The sequence below is a fragment of the Grammomys surdaster genome, unplaced genomic scaffold, assembly GCF_004785775.1.
Source record: "Grammomys surdaster isolate TR1022 unplaced genomic scaffold, NIH_TR_1.0 437, whole genome shotgun sequence".
Classification (NCBI taxonomy): domain Eukaryota; kingdom Metazoa; phylum Chordata; class Mammalia; order Rodentia; family Muridae; genus Grammomys; species Grammomys surdaster.
Window position 1 is genome coordinate 15,217 of NW_021604856.1, and position 22,495 is coordinate 37,711.

Consider the following 22,495-nt stretch of genomic DNA (forward strand, 5'->3'; position numbering starts at 1 on the left):
GTTGGTTTTTGTTGTTGTTGTTTTGTTTTGTTTTTTTGAGACAGGGTTTCTCTGTGTAGCCCTGGCTGTCCTGGAACTCACTCTGTAGACCAGGTTGGCCTCGAACTCAGAAATCCACCTGCCTCTGCCTCCCAAGTGCTGGGACTAAAGGCATGTGCCACCACTGCCCGGCACAATAAAAGTTTTTTTTTATTATTTTTTATTTTTATTGGATGATTTATTTACATTTCCTATGTTGTCCCCTTACCCCATCCCCCACCACCCCCTCGGAAACAATAAAAGTTTTAAAAGAGGAAATATTAGGGAATATAGTTGGCCATCCATTATTCAAATGCACACCATACACAGACCAAGTTACATAGTTTTAAACTATAAAAACGTGTAAAGGGCAAGAAGTCCACCTACTTACAGACAAAATCAGATAAACCGAAATTTTAAACACACAGTTTTTTTTTTCTTCAAAGGAAGAAACAACCTAGCGATCTTTTGCTATTCTGTGAAGCCAGCCCTCACCCAGAATCCCTCAGATTCATGGGCACTGTTAGTCAGTATAACCCATTCTTTTGAAAGAGGTCCTATGTATTTTGCAAAGAGTTTGCTTTCACGCTTATTAGAAACCCTTGTTCCCTGGGCCCTTGTTCTGAGCATTGCTTGTCAGTCAGTAGAGCCTGTTCTTGTGGAAGAGGTCACAGGTGCTCTGCAAAGGACGTGTGCTTTGCAAGGAAGTTCCACTGCAGGCACACCTAAGCTTTGCTGTGATGACTGTCACGAGGAAACTCCCCCCCTCCCACCCCATCAGTTTTACTCTTTAAGTATGAAAAACCTAAACTGGTTGGTGTCAAGACCTCAGAAGTTTGAATCGGCCTGGCTAAGTCATGTTGAACTGAGTTTTATTCTTGCATGGCAGCAGCGGAACAGCTGAGAGTTCATATCCAGAACCTGAAGCAGGTAGCAGAACACTGACTGGGCATAGTGCAGGGCTTTGAAAACTCATATCCAACTGAGGGATGAGCTTCCTCCAACAAGGCCACACCTTCTAAGCCTGCCCCAACAGTGACTCAACTGGACATCAAGCATTCAAATGCCCAAGTCTATAGGGTACATCTCACTGAAACCAGCATGGTGCAAGTGAGGCTCCAAATGCCAAAGTGTGTGCATCGTAGAACGGAGTAGCACCAAGTGTGTGTTACAACCTAACACAGTGTTACAACACCAAGTGTGTGTTACAACCTAACACAGCCCATGGAAACATCCATGGCTATGAACAAGAAAAGTCAGTCCGCCTCAGACCTTTCTATATGTCATTTTCCACTTCTGTGTTAATGTAAAGCCACCCGGCACGGAGCCCTGGAGAAAGGCTAGGGGATCTGCTTAAAGACCAAGTTCAGTAGAGTTGGCTGACTCCTACCCTGAGGACAGGAGTTCAACCCTCAGACCCCTTGTGATGTAAGAAGAGAATAAACTCCCTTCATATGCAGGCCACTGAACGTCTATCCACTCACATATAATGACACATTGTAAGAAGGAAACGATAAATACCAAAGTATCCAACAGAATGCATAGTCTCATAGGCTCACACAGCAGGTAAGCACAGGATTCCGAGAGAAAGATGAATAGTAAAGTGGTAAAAACTAAAAATGGAAGCAAGTGTGTGTGTGTGTGTGTGTGTGTGCGCGCACGCGCGCGCATTGGGGAAGAGAGTGTACATGCACATGTGTTCGGAGGTTAGACGTCAGATGTACGGCTCTTATTCTCTACTTTCTTTTTGAGACATGATCTCTCCCTCAATCTAAGAACTAGTTTGGCAGCACGCAAGTCTGTCTACCAGACTGCCCTGTCTATGTCCAGCACTCCTCGAGCACCAGCATTAGGGTCATAAAGTACGTCCATGATCTGCTTTTAGAGTTGGATCCAAACTCAGGTCCTCATCATTGCGGAGCAAAAGCATTAACACCCTGAGCCATCTCTTCACCCCTCGACGACAAGGTCTCACTCTAGCCAAAGAAGAACTAGGAGTCACTCTGTAGCCCCGGCTGGCTGATCTCGAATCCGTTATCCTCCTACTTCACCCTGCCCAGTGCTGGGATGACAGGTGTAAGCCACTATTCCCGGTTCCCAAGCAAGGTAAATATTATAGAAGATATAGAAGGGGTATGCTGTAACGCTCAATCGCTAAGTTCAACTCCTAGCGCTAAGGTTTAAGTGTGTCCAGCCCTTTTTGAAGACCACCTCCAAATTTGGTAGCGACTGGCCTTTACAGGGCGTGACAGCCGTCTAAAAGTTGGGTGGGCAGGTCGGGCCGCAAGGCATGCTGGGGTGCGTAGTCTTTCTTTCTGAGACCAATCCCAACGCCGCCTTCCGCGCCCCGCCTTGACATGCCCAATCAGAGGGCTGTAACGTGGCAGCCACCCGCAGCCCCGCCCGCGGCGGCGCCTACCACTCGGCGTTGCCGCGCAGGGAGAACGTGGCGCGCTCCTGGCGCTGCGAGACCGCCCGCGGTCCCGGGTCCACCCCGCGCCTGGGCGGCGACGCGCACGCTGCGCGTCCACACCCTTTTCCGGTCCGGGCAGTCGCGACCGCTCTTGCTGCTGCCGGTGGATGCTGCGCCTCTCGGAGCGCAATATGAAGGTGCTCTTTGCTGCCGCCCTCATCGTGGGCTCCGTCGTCTTCCTTTTGCTGCCAGGACCCTCCGTGGCCAACGATAAGAAGAAGGGACCTAAAGTCACAGTCAAGGTCTGGGCTCCCCTCACCGGCAAGGCCTGCCTTCCGCCGCCTTCGGTCCGGCTCAAGCTGGAGCGGGTCTGGCCCAGTAGTTCCGACCTGAGCGTCCTTGTTCTTGTTCAGCGTTTCCTTGGGTTGACTTTGATCTCTGAAGCCAGACTCACCCCACCTACTCAAACTAGAGAATAACCCAGACTTCCCTAGCCCCCCGCCCTGACCCAGGATGCCCAGCTTCGGTCAGCAGGGACATCCTCAGGACGGTCCCTTTGCACATACCCTGCATTGTCGGGAAATGGTGATGGATCAGGATTGCAGAATCTTCTTTTACTATGGTCACTCCAGTTTAGTGTGTTTTGTAGCACACACAGTAAATATAGTTAAAAATTGCAAGCACAGAGATCTCCTTGTGTATTTCTCTCTTTTAAAGTCTGTTTCTATCAACTGGAGGCATTGAAAGAGCACAAATTGCTATTCTGTAGTCTGAGAACGAAAACTTTTAAAAAATGTTACATTATTTACTTAGTAGAGAGAGGGACTCAGAGGTACCACAGTGCAACTGTGGAGGTCAGAGGACAATTTGCAGGAGTCGATTCTCTACTTCCATCATGTGAGTCTCAGGTCTTCAGGCTTGGCCACAACCGAATTTTTCCCTAGGCCATATGGCCAGTCTGTAATCATTTCTTGGGGTGAAGGATAATGAAGCAACCCAGCTTCTGTGGCATATATGTACTCCCAGATACTTGGGGTGGATTACAGTTTAGCAAGATTAATTACTGGGGTTATTAGCTCGGTAGTGGACCTCTTGCCTGCCTGCCGTGGCCTGCCATTTCATCACTCCCCAGTACTGGGGTTGGAGACATCTAGAGCTTTCCAAAGTGTACAGATGGTTGTAGCCGCCATCTAGGTGCTGGGAACAGAAAGTGTTTGGTCTGGAGAAGCAGCAGATGTTCTTCATAGCCGAGCCATTTCTCCAGCCTGTTCGTTGGATTTGTACAAGGATTTTGCCTCCATCAAAAGCAGACTCAGCCACCGATTTAGGCTTTGTTCTCTCTCATGGGGTAATTCCTCAGGCCCCGCCCTTCCCTGCCAAGGCCCCTGTAAAAGGCTAAGCTTGGACTGTTCACTTTTCTTAGGTATTCTTTGATTTCCAAATTGGAGATGAACCCGTAGGACGAGTGGTCTTTGGACTCTTCGGAAAGACTGTTCCAAAAACAGTGGATAATTTTGTAGCCTTGGCTACAGGAGAGGTAAGTGGCTGGTATAAAGGTAGGCAGCCCTACACAGAGATGGAAACAGCTGGGACTTCAGAGTGTGGCCCATTTGTAGCGGTAGCCAGACTTCACTAACTGGCTTCCCTGAGGACCAGATATTTTTGTATATTAAACAGGAATAAAAGGGTCCAGTTTTTAATTTTGGAGAAGGCCCTGGAGCTGCAGTGACTTACTCAGAGCCTCAGTTGCCCACAGTTTGGCACTACTCGGAGATTGGGCTGGTTCTTCCAACCCCTGCTGCTTCCTACAGCTAGTCAGCTAGTAATAAGCCAAAGAGCTAAAACTGGCAGCGTCACAGTTATCTGTGCCAAATGGTTTGGTGGCTGCTGAAGTGTTAATGTGGTTTTATGTTGGAGAGAACATAGGCAAACATGGTGCTGTTTGCTGTAATGTTTAAAGAGTAATCTTTAACATCTGATTTTATTTGAGTTCTTATTTGAATGTTCTTAGACCACGTGATTTGACTAGTTTTGGAATGAGAGATTTTTTTGGGGGGGAGGAGGTTGGTTAACCCTGGCTATCCTGGAACTCCATCTGTAGACCAGACTGGTCTTGAACCTACCTGACTCCCAATTGCTAGGATTAAAGGCTTATGCCACTACACATAAAGCTCTGAGTTATAAATTTTTTAAAAAGAAAAAAGGGTCCAAGGGACTTGATGGAAGAATATGGCAAGGAATTTTAAGGAGACATACATTCTGTTTAATGAAGTTTGTATTTATTTTGGTTTTTCTGAGACAGTTTTATGTAGCCCCCTGGCTGACCTTGAACCTGATTGTAGCCAGGGGTGATTTTGAGCTTCTGATTGTGCCTGCTTCTGCCTCCTGAGTGCTGGGGTCACAGGCACACAACACCATGCTCAACTTATACAGTGCTTAGGGTAGAACCCAGGACTGTGTTCCTGCTAGGAGAAGCACTGCTACCTGAGATATATCCCCAGACTTCGAATTTGTTCTTATGAGAACAGAATGGGGGAAACAGCATTTCATGGCCTGGGTTACATCACTTAGGAACTGTAGAAAGTCAGAGGCTAGAGATCCGTTTTTTTCCCAGATCTGTATGCTTGGTGTTGACCTGCAATGGCTGGTCCCTTAGTACATTAGATGCTGCATCTATACCAGAAAGAGCTGTGGGCGAGGTTCTCCAGGCCTCTTTGATTTCATTCTCTGTTCCTGTCTTCTCTCTTTCCAGAAAGGATTTGGCTACAAAAACAGCAAATTCCATCGTGTCATCAAGGACTTCATGATCCAGGGTGGAGACTTCACCAGGGGTGATGGCACAGGAGGTAACTTCAGGTCCTCTGAGCAGAGGAGTCTTGACATTGTAGTGTTCAAGGTAGAGTGGCCAGGCATCGTCTCTCTCCTGCATTGAGATTAGCTGTACCCTTCTTTGAAAGGGGGACCCAGTGCAAAGGAGAGGAAGGTGGGGGTCAGGTATACGTGTACTCTCTTCCATTAATACAAGTCTATAGCTTGTACCGCACAACCTGTTGCTTGTGTCACACACATACATATACATTTAAAGGGCCAGAAAGGTGGGTAAAATACTTGATGCCGAGGCTCATGACCTGACATTGTTTCCTGGGTCTCAAACATTGGAAAAAGAGAACTGACTTCTGCAAAGTGTCCTCTGACTGCTACTGTGGCATGATCATGTGCACCCATGCACATTTGCACACACACACAAACTAGAAATAAGTAAGGGTGGAGAACTCAAGGCCAGTGGTGGTGTGTGCCTGTAACCTGTGCACTCAGGTTAAGACAGGAGGTTCCGGCCAGGCAGTGGTGGCGCACGCCTTTAATCCGAGCACTTGGGAGGCAGAGGCAGGTGGATTTCTGAGTTTGAGGCCAGCCTGGTCTACAGAGTGAGCTCCAGGACAGCCAGGGCTATATAGAGAAATCCTGTCTCCAAAACAAAACAAAACAAAAAAGACAGGAGGTTCCAGGGTCACTTCACAGCTGGCCCGGCCAATTTTAGCACACCAGGGGCTAGAGAAATGACTCGGGTTGAGAGTACTTGCAGGGGGTAGGACTCGGGTTGAGAGTACTTGCAGGGGATAGGAATCCTGGGCTCCATTCCCACGTGTTGACTCACAACTGTTTGTAATTCCAGTTCCAGGGAATCTGACACCCTCTTCCGGTCTCCCCAGGCATATGTATGGTACACAAACATACGTGTATACAAAACACCCATACACTTAAACTTTAAAAAAAGCCAGTGTGGTGGTGCATGCAGTGGTATAGACAGATGAGCCCAGACTGGTCTGCAAAGTGAGTTCTAGGACAGCCAGGGCTAAACAGAAGCTATCTCAGAAAGAAGAAGAAGAAGAAAAAAAAAAAACCACAACAAAACAAATTGGTAGGCATGAAGCTTAACCATTTGCAAGGCAGATGACTGGAAGTTCTGTGATAGATTAAGTGTAATTTGTGTTTACCATCGTAAAGGTTAAAATACAAATTTCAATTTTGTGTGTGTGTGTGACTTGGAGATCCTTGTGTCGTGAGGGTGAGAATGAAACTCAGGATATAGCGTGGGTTTTTTGGAATGGACAGTTGCAGTCCCATAGTCGACTTAAGATTTCCACAGATGGAAGTCAAGTAGGAAGTGTCGGCAGTCAGTGTCCAGCCCGGAGCCATTGCAGGAAACAGGCCACCTCACCCCAACTGGTCTAGTCTTGGTTCTCTGCCTCCCCAGAGGCTACACAGTCACCTACATCTCCCTGGTCAGTCTCTGGCCAGGGCAGTCCCTGACCTGAGGCATCCTGAGTCGCTGTGGGATGAGCACTGGTGAGCTGAGAGCAAAGGAAGTTAGTCACTGTGTGTCACTGGCCTGGAACTCCTAGAGATCTGCCTCCTGCGTGCCGGGAAGTGTGTATGGGGTTGGCTAGCACATGCCATCGCATGCATGGTAAAGTCAAAGAACAACTCCCAGGAGTCAGTTTTCCTCTTTGGCAGCAAGTTGCCTTGTATGTCAGGCCATCTCACCAGCCTGAGAGGATGGCTGCTTCTGTGTGAGTGTTTCTCAGGCCCCATAGTCTATTGGTGGGTAACGGGGAAACCAACTTTGCAACCAAGATTTTGGAAAGGGTATGAGGCTCTATGCTCACGGTCATGGCCCTGGATCCGTACCCCACACAATGACAAACATTCATGAGCATCTTTTATTTTATGTTCCTTGGTAAGAGGCTCTTGGCTCGTAAAAAACAAATAGGAGCCTACTACTTCCTATTTTTCCTCTCCAAACCAACCCCCATTGCAGCTGCACCCATCTTGTAACCCTGGAAAGGTAGTCTGGTTGACTACAGCAGCCCTTTTCTAAAGGATTCTACATCCACGCACCCCCATGCTCCCAGCATCCTGCATGTGGCAAGGCATCTCTTTCAGCCTGGCCTCATACCCCAGGTGGTCTTAGCTCGGGTAGAAGATAGGAAGGCTGTTCTTGGAAGGCTGCCACTCAAGCCTGTATAGATCCTCGCTCGCCCAAGCACCTGCCTGTTTTGGGTCAGCCCACCTCCCTGCCCTGCTGTCTCTTCCCAGGAAAGAGCATCTATGGTGAGCGCTTCCCAGATGAGAACTTCAAGCTGAAGCACTACGGGCCTGGCTGGGTGAGCATGGCCAATGCAGGCAAGGACACCAACGGCTCGCAGTTCTTCATAACTACAGTGAAGACCTCCTGGCTAGACGGCAAGCATGTGGTTTTCGGCAAAGTTCTAGAGGGCATGGTAAGTTTAGAAGTCGAGGGTTAAGCCTTGGTAGTCTTTACTAAGGATCCAGCTGGAACAGGCAAGGGCTTCAAGCAGAAAATCTTTTCCCCAAAGGCTCCCAAGCCACAAATACAGACAGACCAGCACCGGTTCCTCCTAACCTGGCATGGGGTGGCAAAGTGTCAAGAATAAACAGCCTGACTGGGTGCCTTGCACATTCCTGTTCCTTTCAGGAGGCTGAGGCAAGAGGGTCACTTGAACTCAGGAGTCAAAGGCTAGGCTGGACAACCTGAGACCACATTTGAGAGTGTCCGTGTGGCTGGCTCCATGAGAGTGCTTAACCTAGAATGCTTGGGGCCCTAGGTTAATCCCTAGCACCACAATCAGGAGAAAAAATACATGATACTTAGCCTGCATCCCCATGCGCCCAGGTTCTAAGTCCTTCTAGGCCCTGGACAACCCATTCAGAAGACCTTGTCAAGCTCCCCTGGTCACTCATTGAGTCAGGGATTCAGACTCACATGTGAGCAGTGTTGGACCAGCTATCCAACATCGTGTTCTGTGCTCACCCTGGCTCAGTTCACCTCAGTGCCTGAGCTTTTGAATCCTTTGGCTTGTGTGTTCATCCCTCACTGGGGCTCTCTCCCAGCAATGTGCCTCTTGTCCCCCACCCAACCTCTCCTCTCCTGCCTTTCTTCTCTAGGATGTGGTACGGAAGGTGGAGAGCACCAAGACAGACAGCCGGGACAAGCCCCTGAAGGATGTGATCATTGCAGACTGCGGCAAGATTGAAGTGGAGAAACCCTTCGCCATTGCCAAGGAGTAGAGGGCCTCGGACCTCATCTCTCTAAGCGGATCCCTCTGTGCGGTCCCGTGGACACCCTCACAGGTGAAGGTAGCCAGTCACCAGGTTCTGTGCCGCTCTGGCCCCAGTGCTTCCGTCTGATGGGGTGGCCACACCCCTCACATTCCACAGGCCTGATTTTTATATAAAACTCTACCGATGCTGATCAATAAAGACGTGGGTTTTTTTTATAACTTAGGTGTGGGCTCTGTTTAGGGGTGTATATAGCACCTGTCCTGAGTTTTGTCCCAGTGTGGGACTCTTCTGTGCTGATGGATGCATGCTCCTTCCCTGGGTTCCCACCTAAGCCTGTACTAGTGCGTCCTTCCCGCTGGTCACCAGTCAGGTTGTCTAGCTAGCGCCTGTGCCTCATCCTAAGCTGCTTTAACCTGTTAGGCTGGGCTAGAAAATACACCCGAATCTTCTCTCAGCCAACCTCTGAAACTACCAAACACTTTTCTTTATCTTGACTTTGCCATGACCCCTGAGTTCTTGAGTTCTACCAGCTACAGCTGTCAGTGCAAACCAAGTTCAGAGCTTTGAGTGGGGACTGCACAACAGAGCCCAGTCCAAAGGAAGACCCAGCTTCCTATATGGAACTCCTAGGACTGAGGCATATAACTGTCCAGAAAGGTGGCCCAAAGCCTGGGCTGGTCAGGGCATCGGTGATAGAGCAGGGTGACCGTTACCCTCTGGCTGGGCTGGGCCCGGGCTGATGCTGAAGCCATAGAGACCCTGGAGCACACCGTCCACCACCACTTCTGGGAGAGGTTCTGTGGGAGACAAAGTGAAGAAGGAGCTAGCGTCTGGTATGCCTGGCCTTGAGTTTGCAGCACTCTGAGCTGCCCACAGGCTCAGCTTGTCTACCCAGGATGAGGCACTGTTGGCTTTCCCTCTTCCACACCGATTCTTACTAGCTTTTGAAGACAGGCCCCAGGGGAACAGAGACCTGGTGAACCAACTGTACTGCACTAGTTTCTATGAAGTTACAATGCAAGCTGCCAGTTACAGGAGCAGCAGGTGGCAACCCCAGAGGGACAGTAGGAGGGAGGTACAGATGGGACGCGAGACGGCTCACCTGGTGACGGGGTGTAAATGTACGGATCCACACAGAAGCCAATGGCTGGCCGGTGCTGCAGCTGTGAGCTGTGTGAAGAGTTGTGAACGGTGAGAGAAGAGGACAAAGACCCATGGACACTGAGGACCAAAATCAGCAGGGACCCACAAAGGAAAAAGAAGGAACTAGCTAACAGGCTCTGCTGGTCTGCCTCCTAGCACGTAACCACCAGGGGTCAGCAGGCCTTTAGGGCAGGACTTTGACTTGCCTGGTGTCACTAGGCAGGAATTCCCCCAGGGTGCTGAAAAGAAGAGAAACACTAAGTTGCTTGAGGATACCCAGGGGAGGTGAGGAGGGGGTGGAGACAATAGCCCAGGGGACTGTTGCTTCTATTTTGTACCAAGCCCAGTTCCGGAGGTGGAGGCGAGACAGAGTAACCGAAGCTGTCCACCAAAAAAACGGCCCCTGCTCCAAGTCAAGAAAGGTGATAAGGGAAGCGGTGTATCAGAACCAGGCCAGGGTCCAGTACATTCAAAAATGAAAAAAAAAAAAAGCTTGTCCTTCAGGGTTCCTTTTTGGCTGAGGACCTTTGCTACCCAAGCAGGGCTAGCCTTACCTCCAGCTGCTGGCTTTGGAGTCTGTAGGGAAGTGTCTAAGTCTCAAGAATTCCAGTAACTCCTTGGGTACATCCTGATTCAGGTACAGGATGCCCTAGAGAAGAAGACAGAGAACGTCTGCAATCAGATCCAGCTACTAATTGCAAAACCCGTTGCAAAACTTTTGAAGACATTTGTTCCAGAATAATTAAGAATTTCAAGGCAGTGGAAACAAGTATTATCAGATCAAACTCCATTCTAAGGAATGGACTGCAAAAGACTGGTCCCATGATGTAGGAAGGCTAGTCAAATAAGAGCTATCACTGTTAGAGGAATGAATCCCCACACACCTCATGAAGAAAACACAGGATCTTACCCTAGGGGTGAAGAATCTACTTGTTGGATTACTCAAAACTTTAACCCAGATAGAAAAGTTTGTACTCATTTGGAAAAACAGAGCCTGAGATGCTGAGTAACAAACCCCCCCCCCCCAAGTTGTGGGCCCCGACACACGTCCACATCCCTAACTGGCTCTCGCCTGATCCCTCAGGCTAGGGGCAACCAAGTGTGCCCCGTGCACACCTGGATATAGGTCTCCAAGCCCTGCCGGCGCTGTTCCAATCCTCTGGTCCTCCAGTTGGGCAGGCGTTTCGAAGGAAAGTCAGGCACTTTGTACCGTTTCTTGATCTGTGCATCGGTTAACGAGGTGAGATTCCAGCAAAGCTCTCAAGCCCACTGCACCTAGCCGAGGACTTTCTCCAGTCCTCTATGTCTTTAAGCTTCGACCTGGGACAGCTGGCAAGAGGTGGTTGGGACAGAAGTGACAAGCCAGAGAGTGGAAAGGGCGCACATGGACAAGGTCAGTCTGAGCTGGGCTCTAGCCAGTGAGGGGCCCTGCAGTCCTGAGTTAGTCGCCTATGATCTGCACCCTCCCGGGGGCTGGAACAGTAATGAGGGGGGCCAACCAGAAGCTGGGATCAGAGCTCTTTCTCATGCCACCCAGGGGCCTGGCCTGGAGCCAGATCGGTGGGTAGTCCGCGACATCTCACCCGCTTGTGTAGAGCGTGGAACTCGCTGTAGCGCCGCGGCACGGTGTGTCTGCGTCCGCTGTACAGCACCTCCACTTGGAACACCTGGCGGGCGGAGGAGTGTGGGCGGCGGGTCCAAAGGATGCAGTAGGACCCGCGCCGCGAGACGCGCCCAATGTCTGGTGTTTGAAAGGCACAAAGCCGACTTGGCGTGCCACCATCAGGGACACCCCTTCCGAACCCCACACACACCTGAAAGAAAAGGATGACGGGCCCTCCCCTCTGCTCCACGAGACCCCTCAAGAGCCCAGTCAATTGTCCAAGGGACTGGCAAAGCCAAGTAACCCCGAACCTTTGCAACGAATGTCCTAGCCCTGAATTCTGGGTCCCTTTTGCGCCGGTCGCGAGGATATTCGGTAGATCCCCACACGCACTCTTCGTCCATTTGCTCACCATGTGTCCTTTCTCTGGACTCTGCCTGGGCCCTTCGGCCTCGGGCCCCACCGAAGGGATATGAACTTCCAGCATCCGCGCCCCGACCCAGCCACAGCCTCTCCCGGATCGAGCGCTAGGACACCCGAACTCCTGGGAGCAGCCAGGCAGCCCTAAGTGGACGACCCGCCCTCGGGCTCCAAGCCCCGCCTCACTCTCTGGATTTTCAGCTCCAGGCTCCACCCTCTGATCCGGGACCCCGCCCTCTCCACGCCCAGGGTGTTCCCTGGCCCACTAAAGTCCTGAGGCGAGAAGATAAATCCGTGGGCCGGTTGGCAAGGGAAGGAACCCCCAGCGGGGTCATCCATTTGTCAAACATTTTCCTAGCGTCCACTGCCTGCCAGGTAGGCAGCTGAGCTAAATTTTTTTCTGGTCTTTCTAAAATTTCTCCTGGTCTTTGTTGAGTGCCCTGGATGCTAAGGTGCCAGACGAAGTCACAGTGGGGTCCAGGCCTGGGCTTTTGCTTAGGATCATCATTGTTCTCAGAGAACCTGGCCACCCCAACCTTCCCTGTCTCATGTGGTTCCGGTAACACCACCTGAAGACTCCAACTGAGGCAGTGCCAGGTTGAGGCTGGGATCCATTCTAGCTTTGATGAGTACCTAGAGACCATTCATTTATTCCATCCATCTACCTGTCCATCCATCTATCCTTCCTATGTTAGCATGCCTAATTTGCTTCAAGCTAGTGTATGGTGAAGAGGCAGTTTAAAAGCCCAGGCTCGCCGGGCGGTGGTGGCACACGCCTTTAATCCCAGCACTTGGGAGGCAGAGGCAGGTGGATTTCTGAGTTCGAGGCCAGCCTGGTCTACAGAGTGAGTTCCAGGACAGCCAAGGCTACACAGAGAAACCCTGTCTCGAAAAACCAAAAAAAGAAAAAAAAAGCCCAGGCTGAGCATTGATGGCCTGGAAATGAAGAACCGTGTGGACTTCCTGCACAGCTGTAAAACAAGGAAGAGTGAAGTATAAAAACTAAGTGAAACCGGATGGCACGGGCCCGGGGTTCCACGGAATGATGAAGCTGAGGCAAGAGAATTGTTTGAAACCAGAAGTTCAAAGTCAGCTTGAGCAACTCAGCCAGGACTCAATAGTGGCTTCCTTCTGGGCTTGTTCTGTTGGGATGGATGGGTGGAGACGGACAGATAATAAAAAGTAGGTACAAGAGAGTGTGTAGAGAAGAGGAACTGTGGGAAGTCATGGCTGTGCTCGTCTACCCTGCTGGTCTTCTTTAGAATGTAGTAGAATTTTTGGTTGGTTCATTGCTTGGTTTGGATTTGGTTTTCTGGATATGTAGACAAGTTTTCTCTTTGTAGCCCTTGGTGTCCTGAAACTCCATCTCTAAAACAGGCTGGCCTCTAACTCAGAGATCAGCCTGCCTCTCCCTCCCAAGTACTGAGATTAAAGGCATGTGCCTGCCCAGCTATAATAAGATTTCAATACAGGGGGCTGGAGAGATGGCTCAGCGGTTAAGAGCACAGACTGCTCGTCCAGAGGTCCTGAGTTCAAATCCCAGCAACCACATGGTGGCTCACAACCATCCGTAATGAGATTGGATGCCCTCTTCTGGTGTGTCTGAAGACAGCTACAATGTACTCATCAATAAAATAAATAAATAAATAAATAAAAAGATTTCAATACAGAACTATCACTTCATGTGTAAAAACAGAAATGGCTTTCATTTCTACCTCACCCCCCACTCCTCACTCAGCTCTAGGTAAGGTGTTACCAGTCAGTAGCTCAATGGCCAAGAGAAAGGGAGGGAGAGAGAGAGAGAGAGAGAGAGAGAGAGAGAGGGAGGAGAGGGGGGGGCAGACGAGAGGAGGGGAGGGGGGGGGGGGGGGGGGGAGGGGAGAGAGAGCAAGCCTAATATTCCCTGGCTAATACATTTGTGTAACTGAATGTGGGTGTCTTAACAATTTGGCAACAATAGAAAGTTTCTGAATATGCAACAACTAAAAATTAATTTAAACTCCAACATGTGATGAATCTAAAGTGTGTTTGTATCTGGCAGCCCTTGATCGTGTCCATTCAGCTCATGCACCCTGAAGTGTCACTTTGGCCTTAGCTGTGAGCACACAACATGCACACTTTGTACTGTGCACACTGACACAGTATGCACTGCCAATTAGCATTACCCGAAATGGCTCAGCTGTACTTTGAGATTAGATTTTTTGGTTGCTTAATTTGTTGTTGTTGTTTTACAGGCTGTCCTGGAACATTCTCTGTAGACCAGGCTGGCCTCAAACTCAGAGGTCCACCTGCTTCTGCCTCCCAAGTGCTGGGGCTAAAGGCCACCACTATCTGGCAAATTGCTGTTTTTTGTTTTTGTTTTTGTTTTTGTTTTTTTCCGAGACAGGGTTTCTCTGTGTAGCCCCTGGCTGTCCTGGAACTCACTCTGTAGACCAGGCTGGCTTCGAACTCAGAAATCCACCTGCCTCTGCCTTCCAAGTGCTGGGATTAAAAGCGTGCACCACCACCGCCCAGCTTCGTGGTTTTTTTTTTGTTTGTTTGTTTGTTTTTGATTACTGTGTTTTTTTTTGTTTTGTTTTTGTTTTTTTTCCGAGACAGGGTTTCTCTGTGCAGCCTGGCTGTCCTGGAGCTCACTCTGTAGACCAGGCTGGCCTCAAACTCAGAAATCCGCCTGCCTCTGCCTCCCAAGTGCTGGGATTAAAGGCGTGTGCCACCACTGCCCGGCTCGATTACTGTGTTTTTAATGTACAAAGTTTTCTGCTCTTATAAAAACATAGTGGTTTGATTTCAAAAACACAAAGACAGTATTTTCTTATGTCATTCGGATGTGGCAGCATGTAGGTTTGCACCCTAGTTGTTCTTTGTCAATTTCACACAGCTAGAGTCATCTGGGAAGAGGAAGCTTAGTTGAAAAAAATGCTGCCAACAGAGTTCTTGTCTGCATTTTCTTGACTACTGATTGATGTAGGAGGGCCCAGCCTACTCTGGATAGTGCTACCCCTGGACCAGTGGTCATAAGGCAGACAATATAAAAACAAACAAACAAACAACACCCCCCCCCCCCAAAAAAAAAAACCCAGACAGATAGTCAGGCATAGTAGCATAATAGCTTTAATCCCAGCATTTGGGAGGTAGAGGTAGGCAGAACTCTATGAGCTCAAGGCTAGCTTGGTCTATATAGTGAATTCTAGGACATCCAGGGCTACACAAACAGGCCCTTTAGACAGCAAGCTGGAAAGTGGTCTTCTTCCATGGCCTCTTCTAGAAGCAGAGGCAGGTGGATCTCTGCAAGTATGAAGCCAGCCTGGTCTAGATAAGAAGTTCCAGGCTAGCCAGGGCTACATAAAAAAAAACAAAACCCTTTCTCGATGGGCAGTGGTGGCACATGCCTTTAATCCCATCACTTGGGAGGCAGAGGTGGATTTCTGAGGCCAGCCTGGTCTACAGAGTGAGTTCCAGGACAGCCAGGGCTACACAGAGAAACCCTGTCTCGAAAAACCAAAAAGAAAAAAAAAAGTTTGTGTAAAAGTTTTAAAGTTGGAGAGGTTTATAGACTATTGACCCTCAACAGATTTAGCTACCTGTGATGGAAGAAATTTCCTCTCACATGGGTCAACCTGGTAGGTATATCCAGCTAGGGTTACTTAATGAAACCTTGTCTCAAAAGGAGAAACTGAATTCATTCATTTTAGCTTAGGATTAGGACAGAATTTCCAACAGTTTCTGAAATGGCTCTAAACACATTTCTGCCACTTTGTACTGTGTATCTATGTTCATACATCCTTGACTTTTTGAAAAGTTGACTTTGTTTATGTGTATAGGTGTTTTGCTTGCATGTATATGTCTCAGATCCCTTAGAGCTGTGCTTATAGACAGTCATAAGTAGCCATCTGAGTGTGAGAATTGAACCTAGGTCCTTTGGAAGGACAGCCAGTGCTCTCAGCCACTAAACTTTTAACTCCCCATCCTTAGTTTTCTTGTGTTGTTATTTTTCTTTGGTTGGTAGTTTGGTTGTTTGGTTGATTTTTTTTTTTGAGACAAAGTTTCTCTTGGTAGCTCTGGCTGTCTTGAAATTCCGTCTGTAGACCAGGCTGGTCTCAAACTCAGAGGTCTGCCTGCCTCTGCCTCCTGAGTGCTGGGATTAAAGGTGTGCACCACCCCCACCTGGCACCATTAATGATTTTAAACTCCAAATACCCACCAACTCTGATAAGTGGTGATGCGATGCTCCTGCCGCATCAAATATCCAACAAGATTTTATTTTTTCTGCAGAAATGAACAGACACCTTTGTCCCGCTGCTGTGCAAACACCTGCAGCTTCAGTTATGGTAAAATTATTGTGTACAGCAAGGAATCGAGCACTAACTTCACACCATGGGAGGCCCCGTGGAGGAAGGTGAGCAGGTTGGCTTTATTAGGCTCATACCTGGAAGGAGGGGTTGGGGGTAGGGCCAAAAGCAGAGCTTCTGTCTTAGGGCTGAGGTTCGGAGACCTCTCTCTTGCTAGTACAGAAGTGCTGGTCTGCAGAGGACAGCCTCACCAACACTTGACTCTTACATTCTCCTTCTCCAAATTTAGTGTACCAAGGCCAGGGAACCAGGAAGCTGAAACTTCCCAGGTAGAGGTGGAGGTATGGTCTCTGGAAGGGAAATGACCCATTCCAAGGAGAAGTGCTGGGGTTTCATTTCCTCTTTGGGGATGTTGGTATGTGAATTCAACAAAGGAGCATTGAGTCTCTTTTACCCACAAGAGTGACCCCAGTGTTCAGAGCATCATCCTAATGGCCTCTGTCTCTTGGCCTCCGTTTCCTAGTCTCTCTCTGGGTATAAGGCCTGTTCTCTGTCTCACAATACAAACTGCTATCAGAGTACCTGCTTCCCCATAGCATTTCATGTGGAATTGAGACCCATTCTCCCTAACAGGTTAAGATGGCTTCAGCCCAACTCCCCTCACCTATCCCGTTTCTACTCCCTCCAATCACCCTGGCCACGGGAATCTTCCAGTTTTTCTAACCTTCCACATTCTTACCTGGAACACGCTTTCTCTTGACCCCTCCACTTGTGAGCTTATTGTACCCTCCTCGAAGAGGATTCCTTCCACATCACGTCAAGCACTTAGTCCAGTCTGTAATTGCTGTGTGTCTCCAGTATAGGAGGAGGGGGAGGGGGAGACACTGTCCCTCACCCACTGTTTGGTTAGTTTTTATGTCAACTTGACACAAATTCGACACTTAGGAGAGGAGTGAGTATAAATTAAGAAAAAGCCTCTGTAAGATCAGGCTATATGGCAGAGGTAGGTGGATCTCTGTGCTCAAAACCAGCCTGGTCTACAAAACGAGTTACAAGACAGCCAGGGCTACATAGAGAAACCTTGTCTCAAAAACAAAACATCAGGTTATATTGTCCAGGCAGTAGTGTTGCATGCCTTTAATCCCAGCACTCAAGAGGAAGAGGCAGGCAGATCTCTGAGTTTGAAGCCAGCCTGGTCTACAGAGTAAGTTCCAGGGCAGCCAGGGATACACAGAGAAACCCTGTCTTAGAAAAAAAAAAAAAAAACTAACCAACAAACAAAGCAGGCTATAGGCAAACCTGTAAGGCATCTTCCTCATTAGTGGTTGATGTGGCAGAGCACAGCCCATTGTGGGTGGGGCTGCCCATAGGTGGTTCTGGGTTCTATAACAAAGTAGGCATGGAGGTCACTGGAGCAAGCCCAGAGCAGCCCTTCTCCATCAGCTTCTGCCCTGACTTCCTTACGATGAGGTGAGGTGGAAATGCTTTTGGATATGTTTCATCACAGCAATACAAACCCTGTAAGAGTCTTGTTGATATTCCTATAACAAAAAACAGATTAGAGCTGGAAAAATGGCATAGTAAATAACACTGGCCAAGCTTCCAGAGAACTCAGGTTCAATTCTGAGCACCCACATGGCAGCTCACAACCACCTACAATTCCGGCTCCAGTGTTACAGGATATTTGAACCTGTTTCTAGTTATGGTATGGTTTGACCCTTAGCACATGTCTTTAATCCCTCTGGCTAGAATATAGACATGCCCTTAGTATATACCTTCAGCCCCAAATAATGAAGGTAAAGTTAGTATGTAGACGGAAGCACCATGTTTGAAAGTGATGTTTAATTGAGGGGCAGACAAAGTGGTGAATCAGAGAAAGATTTGACAGAATAGGATATGCCCAACTCTCACAAGAAGAAGCAAGAGAAGCTACTTAAGCCGGGCGGTGGTGGCGCATGCCTTTAATCCCAGCATTTGGGAGGCAGAGGCAGGCGGATTTCTGAGTTCGAGGCCAGCCTGGTCTACCGAGTGAGTTCCAGGACAGCCAGGGCTACACAGAGAAACCCTGTCTCAAAAAAAAAAAAAAAAAAAAAAAAAAAAAAAAAAAAAAAAAAAAAAAAGAGAGAAGCTACTTAAGGGAGAGACAGACAGTACAGTACTACTACAGTAGTTTGTAGACAGCCGTACAGTAGAGTTGAGAGGGAGAGTAAAACAACAGAGAGGGAGGAGGAGGCAGTTTTACCAGGAGAGGTTTTTGTTGTTGTTTATTTATTGTATATGAATACACTGTCACTATCTTCAGACACACCAGAAGAAGGCATCAGATCCCATTACAGATGGTTGTGAGCCACCATGTGGGAATTGAACTCAGGACCTCTGAGCCATCTCTCCAGCCCCGTTACCAGGAGAGTTTTACAGAGACAGATTGAAGACAGCACAAGCTAGACACAGGTAAAGACAGAGTGAGCAAGCAGATGAGAAGGGGCCAGAAGAGTGACAGTTTGAGGCCAAGCAGAGCAATTCAGTCAAAAGCTGGAAGAAGCCAGTATGAATCAGTCAGCATGGAGAGGAGTTTGAGCCAGAACAGCTGAGTCAAACCAGCCAGCCAGGGCTCAGAAAGAATTAGAAAGGGTGAGCTTATTCAGCAGTAAGACTCAGAGGCTGAAAACATTCCAAGCCTAGATAAGATTGTACAGAGGCTAGAAGCTTTCAGGCCTAGGCCTAGGTTAGCAGACAGAGCCTCTGAGACAACAATAGTGACAGGAGAATAAAAGTTACTTTTACACTCTGGAGGATTTGATGACCTCTTCTATGTGACATGAAATGCTTTAGAGGTGAGGGTCCGAAGATCTTGGGAAAACCATTTGAGGGTGGGAAGCCTGGGACTTAGCTTAGGGCGTAGCATGCATGAGAGCCTGGATTCACTCTCCAGCCCTACAAAGCAAAGAAAAACCACTTGTCTTCCTGCTTAGGTGTCAGGAGGAATAGATAGATGGCTGTACGGAGGTGAGATCAGATCAAAGGTGTGTCGAAATTCTAGTAGATAAAGGAAGAAACCCAGTGAGGCCTGTCTGCTCAGATTCCTCCGGAGGTACCATACTCCTCCGTCCTTTCCTGGGTGTGGGGCAGGACACTCTGGAGTGAGTGTCTTCCAGGGAGTAGGGAGAGAATTACAATTGAGGGTGCAGTAAAGAAACCACCAAGATGGCTGTTCTATGGTTAAGGGAAAGGTTTTTATTTTAGATGGGAGAGACAGACAGACAGGCACAGGCACAGGCACAGGCACAGGCACAGGCACAGGCACAGGCACAGGCACAGGCACAGGCACAGGCACAGAAAGACAGAGACAGAACATCCAGAGGCAGCATCAGAAAGAATTCAGAGCAGAGAGGGAAGGAAGCAGACTGGATGTGTCCAGGGCTGTTTGCAAGAGAAGCAAGGACAGCAGGAGACAGAATTGGGGAACAGAGGAAAACCATGTCCTTATGTAGAAAATGAAGGGGTGTCTTGAAGGAGGGATGCCTAGGAGCTATCGTGACTCCTCTGACTGAGGTGTGCAGAGGTCAGCCTGGGCTTTGATATGTAACTATAGGTATATGCCAAAGGAAGTGGCTCTTTCTGGCAGACAGAAACCAGTTTTCTCAGGTTTGTGAGAAAGGCTGACCTAGGCTTTCCTAAACATTCCTTCTAGAGTCCACCTTGAGCAGAGCCAAGACTGTCATTTCTGGATGCATGCACTGCCTTTGGAGGTTGGAGAACTTGGAGCTTCCTTTGGACCTATGGAGAATGACCTTTCTAGATTTGGTGGCTTGCTGAGGGGCGAGGAGCCTAGGCTGGCTTTGATTTCACTGATAACACAGGTACAGATATGTCCATCTCCATGTACTGCTTGGGTTGTTTGTGTTTAATTTTCATGTGTGTGTACATGTGTGCACATGTGTGTATGCATGTTTGTACACATGTATGTGCATGTTTATGTGCATGCGTGTACTTGTGTGTGTATCTGTGTGTGCATTCCACCTTCACTTCAGTCTCCCCCCACCCCACCCCCACAGAGTTGTGTATTTTATTCACTTACTTGATTTTCAAGTATTCTTTCTCTTTTTAAAAAAACATTTTGCCAGGCGGTGGTGGCCCACGCCTTTAATCCCAGCACTTGGGAGGCATAGGCCGGCGGATTTCTGAGTTCGAGGCCAGCCTGGTCTACAGAGTGAGTTCCAGGACAGCCAGGGCTACACAGAGAAACCCTGTCTCGAAAAAACAACCAACCAACCAACCAAACAAACAAACAAACAAACAAACATTTTATTGGTTTGCTGTAGGGGAAAGGTGCCATCCCATGCAGGTGTTCACAGGTATACAGGGATGTAGGGATACAGGACCCAGGAATTGTTCTCAGATCACCAGGCTTGGCAGCAAGTGCCTTTATCCACTGAACTAATTTACCAGGTATTTTTCCAAACCAGTGTGTTTTCCTCACTATAGAATGAGAGTTAATGCAGCTGAGGTGTAAAACTGTGTAGTAACCTTCTGCTCTAGGTCCCCAGGGCTCCACAGAACAAGAGTGCAGTCAAACAGCAAGAGGCTTATGGTGGATGTGGTGGCACAAATCTGCAGTTCCAGCACTTGAGAGGTACAGACAAGAGTTATCCTTGGTTACATAGTGAGTTTCAAGGCAGCCTTGGCTACATAAGACCCACATCTCAACAACAGCACCCCTCCATCCCCACCCCCAAATCTTCTTGACTCAGAGGTATTATTTACAATATTTTGGGAGAGACACTGCAAATCTGTGAATTATTTTCTTCAAAAACAAAGACAAACAAACAAACAAACAAAAAACCCACCAGGGCAGTGGTGGCACACGTCTTTAATCCCAGCACTTGGGAGGCAGAGGCAGGCGGATTTCTGAGTTCGAGGCCAGCCTGGTCTACAGAGTGAGTTCCAGGACAGCCAGGACTACACAGAGAAACCCTGTTTCGAAAAACCAAAAACCAAACCAAACCAAACCAAACCAAACCAAAACAACCCCAATATATACCATGATATCAACGCCAAAGCAGTTACTGCTTGGCTGCTTCTGAAAGTTTTGTGACTTTTACATATGCACATGCACACTCAGTGTGAATGCCCTCCTTCCACCAGCCGGGTCCCTGGGACTCAAACTCAGGTCATCAGGCTTGGTGGCAAGTGCCTTCACTGCAGAGCCATCTCATGAACCCTTTTTCTTGGCTACATTAGGATCTTATACTCCATTAATAGATTCTAGAGCAAGTACCTCACTTCCAGTTTTCTGACTTGGAGGAGCCTGACGCTAGCCTTTACAGAAAGTTCCAGATCATGTTCTGATCCTTGAAACAGTTGGTCGGAACCCTAAAGGCAGGCACCTGTCTGTTTCTGGATTCCCACACCAGCTTCCTGGGACCATTCCACACTAGTTACAGCATGCAGACATGGACTCCACCGCTTATAGCTCCTAGGCAGGATCAAGGACTAAGCTCCTCCTGGGCAGGAGGAGCTGGTGTGAAGACTCCGACATGAGGCTGCTCCTGTGGTGGACCTGGTTGCTTCAGGGAGCGCCCCATGCTGGTGCTTGAGCTGGCTCAGCTCGGGCCTTGGCTGGGAATCTCACCCTTCACCATCATCACACAAAGCTCCTTTTCACCGGCAGGGCTTCTGCAGCTGAGAGGCGCTCAGGAGGTTTGGATAACCCCCGTTAAGAAAACAAACAGCTCCTGGCTGCAGCTGGCAGGCGCCACTGGGCACAGAGGCCGGATTCTTCTCTGGGGGAGGCAGGCATGCTGGCCCAGAGGGCCTCAATGGGATTACGCGAGCAAGGGTGGGTCGGTCTAGCCTCCTACAGCAGATCCCAATTTTGCTTGTCTCTGTAATTTTTTTTTTTTAAAGATTTATTTATTTATTATATATGAATACACTGTAGCTGTCTTCAGGCACACCAGAAGAGGGCATCAGATCTCATTACAGATGGTTGTGAGCCACCATGTGGTTGCTGGGAATTGAACTCAGGACCACTGGAAGTGCAGTCAGTGCTCTTAACCACTGAGCCATCTCTCCAGCCCGTCTCTGTAATTTTTGACCCCCAACCCCAACCCAAATCCTTATCTGCAGATCTGTACGTGGGTTAAACGACATCATGCTTCTGAAGTGTTTAGCATGGGCCTGGCACACAGTGAATAAATATTAATTTTTTTATTTATACAAAATTACTGTTTTTATACTTCTTGAACCAGTGGGATACTGGCAACTTCATATGGTTCATCCTAGTATATTTTATTTCTTTCAGTACATTGAGATACAACTATTTCAAGATCAGGATTCCTTCATTTGCTCCGTAGTGCACAGAAGTGTCAGACAGAGGTTGGTGTGAACCAGCCTGGAGGTTGGTGTGAACCAGCGTGTCTTACTTATCATATTAACACGGTTCCTATTGATTGCCTTTAATACAGAGATAGACATATATAGATATAGATAGATATGTGTGTATTAGTATAAATTTATAAATAT

General features: G+C 48.4%; 2 protein-coding genes across 3 annotated transcripts; one reads left to right on the forward strand and one right to left on the reverse strand.

Annotated features, from left to right (window-relative positions):
- Positions 1-2,499: 2,499 nt before the first annotated feature.
- On the forward strand, positions 2,500-8,733 carry Ppib (peptidylprolyl isomerase B). Its single transcript, XM_028781456.1, has 5 exons — positions 2,500-2,733; positions 3,855-3,968; positions 5,184-5,277; positions 7,529-7,713; positions 8,399-8,733. The coding sequence occupies exons 1-5, from the start codon at positions 2,599-2,601 to the stop codon at positions 8,519-8,521; spliced, it is 651 nt and encodes a 216-aa protein (XP_028637289.1). The 5' UTR covers positions 2,500-2,598; the 3' UTR covers positions 8,522-8,733.
- Snx22 (sorting nexin 22) lies at positions 7,135-11,794 on the reverse strand. Of its 2 annotated transcripts, XM_028781457.1 has the most exons (7): positions 11,674-11,794; positions 11,242-11,325; positions 10,775-10,879; positions 10,213-10,307; positions 9,865-9,897; positions 9,618-9,685; positions 7,135-9,312 (listed from the first exon to the last, which is right to left on the reverse strand). In XM_028781457.1, the coding sequence occupies exons 1-7, from the start codon at positions 11,746-11,748 to the stop codon at positions 9,194-9,196; spliced, it is 579 nt and encodes a 192-aa protein (XP_028637290.1). In that variant the 5' UTR covers positions 11,749-11,794; the 3' UTR covers positions 7,135-9,193. The 2 variants fall into 2 exon arrangements, with proteins under 2 accessions (XP_028637290.1, XP_028637291.1); XM_028781458.1 differs by lacking the exon at positions 9,865-9,897.
- Positions 11,795-22,495: the final 10,701 nt, after the last annotated feature.

Bases quoted from the DNA above. Each gene is read 5' to 3' on its own strand.
- Ppib (XM_028781456.1), top strand. From the start codon at position 2,599: ATGCTGCGCCTCTCGGAGCGCAATATGAAGGTGCTCTTTGCTGCCGCC. The intron at 5,278-7,528 runs GTAACTTCAGGT...GTCTCTTCCCAG, and splicing joins CAGGGGTGATGGCACAGGAG to GAAAGAGCATCTATGGTGAG. The intron at 7,714-8,398 runs GTAAGTTTAGAA...TTTCTTCTCTAG, and splicing joins GCAAAGTTCTAGAGGGCATG to GATGTGGTACGGAAGGTGGA.
- Snx22 (XM_028781457.1), bottom strand. From the start codon at position 11,748: ATGCTGGAAGTTCATATCCCTTCGGTGGGGCCCGAGGCCGAAGGGCCC. The intron at 10,880-11,241 runs GTGAGATGTCGC...ACCGATGCACAG, and splicing joins TCCACGCTCTACACAAGCGG to ATCAAGAAACGGTACAAAGT. The intron at 9,898-10,212 runs GTAAGGCTAGCC...TCTTCTTTTCAG, and splicing joins TCCAAAGCCAGCAGCTGGAG to CACCCTGGGGGAATTCCTGC.